At 31.8% G+C, this 11,578-nt stretch overlaps 1 protein-coding gene across 1 annotated transcript; it reads right to left on the bottom strand.

The window, feature by feature from the left end:
• Positions 1–6,942: 6,942 nt before the first annotated feature.
• Positions 6,943–9,928, bottom strand: LOC108222353 (UDP-glucose 4-epimerase). Its single transcript, XM_017396273.2, has 9 exons — positions 9,436–9,928; positions 8,868–8,917; positions 8,605–8,740; positions 8,430–8,492; positions 8,086–8,313; positions 7,856–7,934; positions 7,633–7,715; positions 7,457–7,548; positions 6,943–7,328 (listed from the first exon to the last, which is right to left on the bottom strand). The coding sequence occupies exons 1-9, from the start codon at positions 9,580–9,582 to the stop codon at positions 7,280–7,282; spliced, it is 927 nt and encodes a 308-aa protein (XP_017251762.1). The 5' UTR covers positions 9,583–9,928; the 3' UTR covers positions 6,943–7,279.
• Positions 9,929–11,578: the final 1,650 nt, after the last annotated feature.

Here is an 11,578-nt window from a genome sequence, read left to right on the forward strand (position 1 = left end):
GATCGGATCAAACATGATCCATATTCTGATCCATTTAATTTTACCGAATTCAAATCGAATTTTAACCGAATATTTTAGAACATGATCTCCATAGGATCAGAGATTTTCGGATCCGAGCTCCACTCCGTATATATTTAATCCGAGCTCTTCGCTTTTCATGTTAATTACTCCCACCATCCCGTATACATTACTTTTTGATACGTTTTTTTATGACGTCTTTAAAGTATAGTTTCATAATATTTTTTAATTTTTATAAATAAAAATTCGATGTCTAAACTTTTATTAAAAAATAATTAAAAAAAATTCATGAAAATATACTTTATAGGAGTCTCGAAATGCGTGCAAACAGTGAACGTATACATCTCAATGCTACGGAGTAGTATTTTTCCGTCACAAATTACATATTATTTATATTTTTGATAAGTCAAATTTGTTATTTTTAATTTTATTATTAAAAATAATATTTATTGTTTAGAAAATCAGAAATTACATCTTAAAGTTAACTAAATATAATTTTTTATGTTTTTAATTATATAACATATATAAATTCGATTAAAATATAATTAACTTAATTAGTCAAAAGGTAAAAAACACATTTATTTAGGGATATAAAAAGCAATATTCTTCTATCACTCTCATACTATTTTTTTACATGTTATTTTTGAAAAAATTATGTTATCTTAAATAAAATAAAATTATGCTATCTTAATAAATGTATAAATAAAATTGAGATATATATAACGATAACAAATATTTTGGGAAAAATTTATAAATATAAGGAAAAATATTGTTTGGCTTGAGATTGACATGGTCTCTCGTTGTAAAAGAGTCTCCGATGGGCAATGCTAGAGACCCCAAAAAGTTTCCCCAAAATGTTTTACCAAATGATGTGGCATACAAGTGGAAGATTTTGATTGGGTGATTGATGAATATACAAGGGGGGTCTCATTATTATTGGAGAAATACAACCAATCAGTGTATGCCACATCATTTGGGAAAAAAAATTTGGGATGATTTTTTGGGGTATGTAGCATTTTCCAACATGAAATCTCAGGTTGAGAGTCCCCTCACGAAGCTCAATTAAGCGAGTAATAAATGAGAAGACAATGCTAGAGTACTAGACCGAGTATGAAACATAAATGGACTGAAAAGAGAAAAGGGCACGAACAATGTTTTCGTTGCAGGGCCGTTTGGCGTAACTTAAAAAAATAACTTGCTTAAAATAAGAAATAAATTATAAATGATAAGTGAACTTGATTTATAAGTTATTAAAAGTGTTTGGATAACTTTTATTTATAAGTCAATTGTGTGTTTGGTTTTTTAAATTAAAAAAAATTCAAATTATTAAAATAAAAGAAACTTCTATAATAAATAAAGTTTATTACATATTAAAATTTTAAAACTTTTATAAAAAAATTCAAATTACTAAAAAGGTCCAAAAAAAGCTAGCATTTCTAACTTTTAGCTTGTGGCTTAAAAAATCCAAAATAAACACTCCTGTTTTTCTTGCCAAACACTGCCTAAAAAGCACAAACAGTTTAAAGTGCTAAAAATGGTCCGGGAACACTTATAATCAGTGTTGCCAAACACCCACTTCAACTCTGTAAGCAAAACAAACCACTCACCGACCGTTTCACCTGCAGTGCTAGCATGTAATGTAATGTACTTTCTTTCCAAGTCTGTATAGAATAATATCTTTTTAAATCAATATACTTATATAAAAGAGAAGCGGAGTGCGTGTGGGTGACGCCTCTCAGATAGCTCTGTTCTATTTTTCCTAATTTTTTGAAATTTTTAGATGAAAAAATATCAAAAATTAGAACTGTCTTTTTTAGTTTCGGATATATTGGAGGAAAGTTTCAGAACTACCTTTTTCAAAATATCAAAATCAAATCAGAATCTGAAACTATCATCATATTTTTGGAAAAGGCGTATATCAAAAACAGAAAGTATTTTTGATAAGCCGGTCTTTTCTCAGATCAACCCCTGTAAATTAAGGCCAGACTTCATGAAATTTAACACACACAATTTTTCTTGAGCTTATTTGTCTTCTCCATCTAATACAAAGTTACACTCTAGATGTTTTGAACGACGATAAAGATGATTGGCTCATTAGAGTGAGAGTTTGTTAGATGTGGTAGTCGACAAATCCAAATACGGGAGAACAATATAGTCTTGACATGATATTGATGGATGAAAAGGTTAATAGATTAACGGTTAGGGATATATGTTTGTTCATTATTTTTATTTTTTAATATTTGTTTTGTTCATCGAATATATTTGTTATTGTTAATTTTACATGGTTTACTTTATATACAGGAAAAGATTATTCATGCAACACTTTCACAATATATGTTTGCTCAGTTAAATTCAAGCACCTTTTAAGTGAAGTCTGTTTATACAGCATAAATAAAAGGCTGTTGCAAAGGTAATTATAGACCGAGATCTCATAGATTTAAGTTGATGTTTTTGCAGTCAATCAATCGTGAAAAGGAAAGAATCACTAATACACCCGTGCATGAATTGGAGTTCATACATCCCGAGATGATTAATGTTCGTACAACTCGAACACAATGTTTATTCCTATTAAATTTAGGGATGGTTACGGAGTTGTATCTCAATATCTTTTAGACTTTTACGCACCTATGTTAAACACGACCAAAATTAAGATTTGTTGTGTTTTGAATCATTAATTACATGCAGATTTTTATTTTCATTGTTTCACTCATGAATTATGTATAGTCCAATCTTACAATTTTATATATATATATATATATATATATATATATTAATATTGGTATTGCATCGAGACGTTTATAATATAAAATTATTTTACTTTAAAAATATTAATTTTGAACCATTAATATAATTTTTATAGGCTGCTGCAAATTTATTTTATTTTATAAATTCTAATATTGAATCATTAATAATATTTTATAGCCGGCCGCAACGCGCGGCTTCTCAACTAGTTTATTTACATATAATTTCAAAGTTGTGTTATTGTTGGGTATATTGTATTTATGTGTAATGAAACATGTTTATATAAAGATATCGAAAAAATAGGAAATATATATTTTTCTAATAATCAATAGTGTCGGCATTTTTTAAAACCGACGCAATTGATCAGATAAATAGCGGTGACAACAGCGTCGGCATTTACAAGGATTGATGCAATTGGTAGAACAACAACGTTGATATTATTACCACCGACGATAATGATTAATCAATAGCGTTGCCAGCTTAGCTGACACTATAGACCTATATTTATAGCGCTCTTACATTTGTTACGTTATTTAACCGACATTTTGAGAATTATTTTAGTGACGCTGAAAATCTGATTTTATATTTGTGTGTGTACAAATCCCATTTGTACGAAAAAATATTATAAGAGCTGTGTCCCAGACGGTGGACAATATAACTCCTGAATACAGGCCCGAGTTTAATAAACTGGTTAGTCCTAATTCTTTATAGGCCGGATGAAGTTATACTATATGCGGTGCATTATATCAAATTTTGATCATTCAATTTGTTTTTATTCACTTAAGCATTTTTTTCCTTACTGTGTATGAATACTTTGCAAAGCATGCAGAGCCAAAATAGAAGTTTGACAATGAAATTCGAATAGATCATCGGAGCAAAGAAGCAAATTCACTTTGTCCAAATTTATAGTATGGGAGTTTCTATGATGTGCTCATGATCACCAATACTTTTATGAAAATGAAAGGTTTTGATTGGTGGATAACTCTTCTACATGCAAGTCAATTTCGTCAATATATACAAATTATTTTTATTAGAGTTGGTGCTTATTATGTGCATTTGATCATACACATTAAAATGACCGTTATACTAGTCTAGTTTAGGGTTAACTGTCTGCGACTGTATTTGGTTTTGGTCTTTGGTGTAGATGACAAATGTTCTGTAATTAATACTATTGTGTTGACTCGTTTAGAACTTCTACATGCTACAAAATTTTGACATTTTGAACATAAACTGCATCTTTTTTCTTAGTAACGAACTTAAAGCTTATAAACGGATACTATTTGATTGTGATGACCACTGACAGGACTTAATAGTCCTAACTCCTACGTTTGGGTTCTAAATAACGATGTGATACAGCTTACACTATGAAAGAAGTCTTGTTCTGCCTTTTGCCAATCCTCTCACCATTGTGGACAATGATATAGAAAAAGCAAATGAATACAGAAGAAACATCATACTTGTATTAATTTAACGAACAACACTACTCAAGATATATAGGCATCGAAGTCCAAAAGAATAGAATAACAAACTTTACACACTGCAAGTTCACTACAGAATGAAGTAGCATATAATTACAAATATCCGTTTTATTTAAATAACACATATCAAATTAAGGAAAAATATAAAAAACTTGAATTTCCTAAATACGAAGGAGTCTCCAAAAGAACATACATATTAAAGTAGAGCATGTACCTCGAGACCAACTTACAAACCATGGGCGCGGTTAAAAACATCGCGAGAACAATTCTCGTGCTGCTACTTGTGTTTTCTAAAAATCTCGTGTCATATCCTGCACTTTAGCGAGAAGTTCTTGCCTTGCTCTAAACAATTCATGTGTTTTTGCTCGTGCTTTTTGCAGCTCCTCTTTGAGAGGATCAGATGATTACATGTCATGTCAGCTTCCATTCTTGCGATCATGTCCATAAGGCTCCTTGATGTTTACACTTTTTTTGACGATCCGTATACAATAATTGCAACTTTAGTGAGTGACAATTACAGTATTGCAACTTATTAAATTGATGACCATAATACACGTATCAAATATTTTGACAACTCATATCCATACTTGCACATTAACTTGATAATCTTAAACTACTACAATAAAAGAAATTGTTGAATTGTGTCTCTGGATAACCATCATCATGTAGGAGAAATTGCTGAGAGAAGAAAATGAGCAGTTGCAGCAACATGTACGTATATTTTAACCTGATCATTATAATTGTATACATATTAGAACAAACAATTAAGCAGCTGCTACAATAGATACACAAGCGAACTCATTCCGACAGGAGTTGAATCGCAAAAGCATGGACATAGGCAGTTGATAGATGGTCACACATTAGTACGGGTTTTATGCCACAAGAAAAAGATAAAGAAGCATCAGGTGGTTTTGATCTTCAAACATATTATTTTCATTCTGTTTAAAACTTGCATGAGTCATTTATACTTGCACGTGCAAATTTATTACCGCTGTGACAAATCTTCTTAGTAGATACAGGATGGTTCCAGCAGTTTATCTCGGGGAACCTATAAAAGACATAACTTTATTAGTATAATATTATTGCCGGCTAATCTAAGTGTTCATGTGTGTGCAGAATGCAGATTATGAAGATGAGAGCCCATTGAAGGAACCTGGTCAAATAACGGCCATGACAGCTTTAAATCAATTAAGAAGAAATTCCAAAAGGTAACATCAGAGATCCGGCACTCAGGATCAATGTCTTACTCTTAAATGGTGTAGTTTGGATTATTAGTACGAGGTCAGATTGTGGACCAGACGACCTGGCAAATCATGCAGAGCAACTATGCAAGTGAAATCAAAAAACACTCATAAATATATGTAACCCTAATTTGATTGTTATATATTAATGTATGTGCTAAGTGATCAATATATATTTACATTTATCTCTTTATAAACTGCGGTTTGATATAGATCAGGGTTAATTGTATTTACATATCTTGTTGAATAATAGTTGAATGTATTATCTTCGGGTTTCATTTTTTTATATTTTCCGCAAACTAGTTTATCCTGGTTTCAATCTTTAATTTACAGTGTGAAGAGTAGCGTATGTATTTCAGTTTTGTGAAAATATTTACTACACAATATAGTTGTCATCTTCTCATTCAGGTCTCACATCACATTGCAGGAAAAACATGAGTTTTTTTTCTTCTTTTTCCTATAATTTAATTAAATTAAATAGTTTGAGTTATGAAAATTAAAGTGAATAGTTTTATTAACAATATAATTCCAACAAGGATGTTTTTTCGTGATAATATAATAACAATAATTTTTAAATTAAAAAAATATTATGATGGCTAAAATTTGGTATTTGGCAATTGGAGTTATGGAAGCTCTTCTATGGACTAGTGACTTTCCTGATGCTATAGCTGTTGAAACGGATTCTCTCTTTATTGTTAATGCTATCAAGCACAAATCAACTAGTCGTCTCGAGATTGGCCATGTCATTCAACAATGCAGAGATTACCTAGCAACAAGGACAAGTATTAGTCGTGGTTTTGTTAAAAAATTATCAAACAATGTAGCTCATAAATTGGCTAGGCTATCTTGTGAGCTTAATAATTTTGTGACCCATATATTTCCTCCTCAGATTTTGTTGGAGACAATTAATGTATGATGTTTCTTAATTAATGAATGGGTCTTTTCTTCAAAAAATAAATAAATAAATAAGTTGATTTTTGTGTATGATTGTTTCCGGAAAATGTTTAATAACAATTAATTTTATAATTGATAGGTTTTTAAATCGTTATTGTTATCTCTCAATGTTCATAAGAAAAATTATATCATAAAGTTAGAAAAATGATGTTTATACATAATAACATGTAAAACAAAATGAATAAGATACGAAGAAAAAAACGTTTGAGGAGCATCAAAAAGATATTATACACAGCTACGAACTTAAAAAACGGGACCAAAAACAAAGATCGAGTGTATGAAAATGAGTATTAAAATATTTCTATAAGGTCAAATGATTTTTTAAAATCTATTCCTTGGAGACGCTCTTATGAGTTTAAACTAAACAAATATTACTCAACCGAGCCGCATGCAGTGGCAGAGCAAGAGCTCTTAAGGGCCAGGGTTAAGCTCTGTAAGTTTCAAGGCCAGTTCCAGACAGTCATTTATAAGCAATAGTGTATAGTGCAAGAAAATATTAGTGCAAACAAACAATCTATAGAAAACCTACAGAGATAATAAAACGAACGATCCAAAAGCAATTCCAAGCAATCTGCCACTCCTGTAACTATTATTTTTCTCACTACTTTACAACAGCATATTCAAAGGATCAATGATTAACTGGCAAAACCTCGTTTATCACAAACTTCACATTAGTTCACTGGTATTGTTCTTTGCATTTACAAATTTCTTGTAAACCATTTTGATTCACAGAAAACAAATTGACAGTATAGTGCATATCTGGAGAAGCATAGCAAACCCTTTCTAGTACGTTAGGGGTTCAATAACCACTGTGCAGACGCTGTATATTTCTTTGGGTGTTGCTATTCAGGCTTGGATCTTGTTCACAGCACATTCCTTGACACCATACTTTGCCCTGAAAACATAATATTTGACAACACATTAGCTAAAAGGCACAGAGTCTGGTTCTAAAAGGTATATTAGCAGCATCATATTCCAGGGAACTAATCAAGTGTGAAGAAATAAAGTAAACCATAAACTTACTTCCAACAAAGCTCTTTCTCTGCTTTCTCAGTTGATGCATAAACAGCTGTAGCATCTCCCGGCCTCTTTGCACAAAGCTTTAAAGGGATTTTCTGTAGGAAAATATGTTATTGAATAGAAGCGCTTCACTATTCTCGTCTTATTGTGTGATTTACAGAAAGAACATCAATGGTTACCTTTCCAGATGCTTTCTCAAATGCCGCAACCATTTCAAGCACAGATGTACCACGGCCAGTCCCCAGATTGTAGGCAATACAACCTGCGCATAAATTTTGAGAGGACCATGTTAGAAAACCAAGTTTTATACAAAATCATTAATGTAAGGGTAAATAACATCTCAAAATTCTGTAACTAGGAGAAATCAGTGAAAATTTGTGACGGTGCAAGTATAGCAATCACCTATATCATCTGATAAGAGCTTCTGGAGTGCCACAATATGACCATATGCTAAATCCATAACATGGATGTAATCACGGATCTGTTTATTAAGAGGACACATAAGTTTGGTTACACTATAGGTAATGTAAGCCACATAACTTTTGCCAATATATAATTTTAACTTACTTATTCAATTAGTAGATGATAATATATGGTCATACTCAATAACAATAATGAAAGCTTTTACATACCGCAGTACCATCTGGTGTGGGATAGTCATGACCATATACATTTAACTCAGGTAATCTGCCCACAGCTACTTGTTGTATATAAGGCAAAAGATTGTTTGGAATGCCCTTTGGATTTTCGACAATTTTTCCATTCTCATGGCCCCCAACAGGGTTAAAGTACCTTAGCAAAATGATTCTTCGGTCTGAATCCGCCTTCTGAATGTCCCGAGCAATTTCTTCAAGGAAAAGCTAGATCAACGCAATTATTAGCTAAATTAAGTTTGGAAAAAAGAAAATAACTCAAAGAGATTATACTACGGCATGCCAAATTAAATAAGAAGGCTAGCAGGGACTAAATCATGTACCTTAGTGCGCCCATATGGATTCATGGCTTGTAACTCTTCATAAATCTTTAGGAGAAACCATGTCTAAATGAAACATCAGATTGTAACCACATTGAGAAATTCCATGAACTAAAAGGAAAAGATAAACGACAAATTTACAATACCCAGGAAACCAAGACAATCAGAAAAGACTAACCTTCTTGCAGTTATACTTGGCCATTGTCTCATACAAAGTGATTGATTCGGCCGAATTGTTACTGAAGTAACGGAAAGGATGAGCAACACTCTCCCCGACAGCCTTAAGCCCCCATATGTCAACAACATACCATGATCTAATTATGCAAGAAATATAAATCCAACACTTAAGATCCCAAAAAGGTTTCGATCAAAAAAAAAATCCCAAAAAGGTACAAAATCAACGCAACAAACAAACTCAAATGACAACAACACATTACTTACTTATTTTTCGAAAATAGCTTCTCCAAATCATCCTTATTTCTGATATCTCCCTGCAATCATATTAAAAACATAATTACACAGAACTCCGAGATCAGTCATAAAAGTGACACATTACAAGAAAACAATAAATTAAGAACAGTCAAGATCACAACACACACACACACACACAAAACACAAATACAATCCATAAAAAATACTAAAATAAACAGAGAGGCCAAGAATTACTGAATGAAATTCAAGATTCAAGAATTACACAGAACTCCGAGATTAGTCATAAAAGTGACACATTACAAGAAAACAATAAATTAAGAACAGTCAAGATCACAACACACACACACACAAAACACAAATACAATCCATAAAAAATACTAAAATAAACAGAGAGGCCAAGAATTACTGAATGAAATTCAAGATTCAAGAATTACACAGAACTCCGAGATCAGCCATAAAAGTTACACATTACAAGAAAAGAATAAATTAAAAACAGTCAAGATCACAAAACACACACACATATAAAACAGTAAAACAGTCCAAATAAATAAATAAAGACAGAGAGGCCAAGAATTACCAAATGAAACTCAAGATTGTGAGAAAGCTGAGAACCCACTAAATCCTTGACTCTGAAGACAGTATCTTCAACAGCATTGTCAAGATTATCGATAATAGAGACCTTAAAGGCCTCATTAAGCAGCACAAACTTTGGGAAAGAACCCATGTGAGAGAGAGGGGAGAGAGAGAGAGCAGAGAGAGAGAGAGAGAGTAGAGAGAGAGAGAGAGTAGAGAGAATAAGCAGAGAGAGAGAGCAGGTTAGTTGGTTTTGGGGATTCCCTTTGATCTTTTATTTTTTCCTACTCTCGGTTTCTGTTCTTGAGAAGACTGACGTAGTTCGTTGCTCTTGGGGTCCGGTTTCACGGCGATAATCAGAGTCGGTGGGGAGTCAGAAAGCGCAGCAAATGGGTTATTGTCCATATAGAAGAAGTTGGTTGTATATGGAAATGGAATTGCAGAGTAGAAGAAATAAAGAGAGTTGATGTGCTTATATAGAATAACTCTTGCGCGGGAGAAATTGTTGGGGGTGTTCCAACAGAGTACCCTGTAGTCCTGTACTGCGTCTGCCTATGCCACATCACTGACAGTTAGGACTGTACTACCGGACCCAGACTTGATAACAGATACAAATTCGACTATTAAAATATCAATAATTCGAATTTGGGTCGGAGGTATTTCAGGTTCGGGTGTCGACTTCGAGTTGATCCAAAATCAACTCTAAAAAAAAGATAATTTTTGGTTGAATTTGAGTTATCCAAAATGAATCGAAAATAAATATATTATTTCAAAATCATACATATTTATATAAATACATGTATTTATATTTTTTTGAAATGTATTAGTTAAATTTAATAAAATACTATTTTAATGGTGGCTATAATGAAACAAAAACTCACAAAAAATCGTTTTAATTGCTTCCCATTCCCTTTTCTTGTTAACCCCAACCAAACGGCCTCTAAAAGTTACTCCCTCCATCCCCTGGATAGTATACACCGCTGAACAGGGACGCGACATGAATTTTAATACCCCTGTAAATGTAGTTGTGCATTTTTTTTATTTTTTTTCAGAATTAAAGTTTGAATGTTAAATTTTTATTTTAAAAAAAATCTCAAAAATAAGTAATTAGACTATATTTTATAAGAGTATTGAAATGCTTGTCGAGCGATTATAAATAAACATATAGAACTAATTGAGATGGAGGATCGAGAAAAATTAATAGTGCAGCATTCTTCATTGTTCAGCCTGGACATGATATTTGAAGTGCACAAAGACACAAAGAAAGTGCATCATGAGTAGAATAAATATAAATGTTAAAGAGGTATTTCATATATATTATTTGACAAAAAAAATAAAAACTGAAATAAAAGACTAGAGTGTCATATACATTTCTCCCGAAACAAGACTTTGTTTTCTTAAAAAAAAAAAAGTTAGCCAAACAATATCTATCATACGTAACTTAGACATCGAGCCTTTTCTACAAGATAAGGCTGGTAAATCCGACATGACCCGAAACTCAAAATGAATTCGAATCGAAAAAATACGAGTTAGTGTTGGGATTTTATATTTCGTGTTTGGTAGTTTTTAACGCGAAAAACTCGGACGGGGTTCGAGTTGACCTAGCATATTTATATTTATGTTACAAAAATTACATATGTTTATAATATATTCATATATTATTAAAAATATATTTATTCACATATAACTTCATTCAATTATTATTTATATATTTTTAAAGTGTTATAATAAATATTATTTTTATAATCAAAATAATTAATTTTTAACAAATTTCGGGTCAAAACAGATAATTTTCAAGTTAGTAGGATAATGAACAGGTGGAGTTGGGCCGTTGGGGTTTAAATTTTCAACCCGTTACGGGGGTAGAAAAACCGGGGGTAAGGCGGGATCCAAAACCAGAAATTGTCCCTCCTAAATCCTACCAGGCTACCAGCATATTGTACTAACAAATGCGAAATGCCCCTAATTTAGTTTATTTATTTAAGTACTCCGCGAAATTTATATCTATATTAATAACTGCCCACGTGTCATTTTCTCGAACCTTTAATAATAAATATGTCTTCCAACTAAAAAAATGCTATATATGTATCTAAGTTAGAGTATTCAATAGTATATCTTTAATAATTTATATATGCATCCACATTTAT

The sequence above is a fragment of the Daucus carota genome, chromosome 5 (assembly GCF_001625215.2).
Source record: "Daucus carota subsp. sativus chromosome 5, DH1 v3.0, whole genome shotgun sequence".
Taxonomy (NCBI): domain Eukaryota; kingdom Viridiplantae; phylum Streptophyta; class Magnoliopsida; order Apiales; family Apiaceae; genus Daucus; species Daucus carota.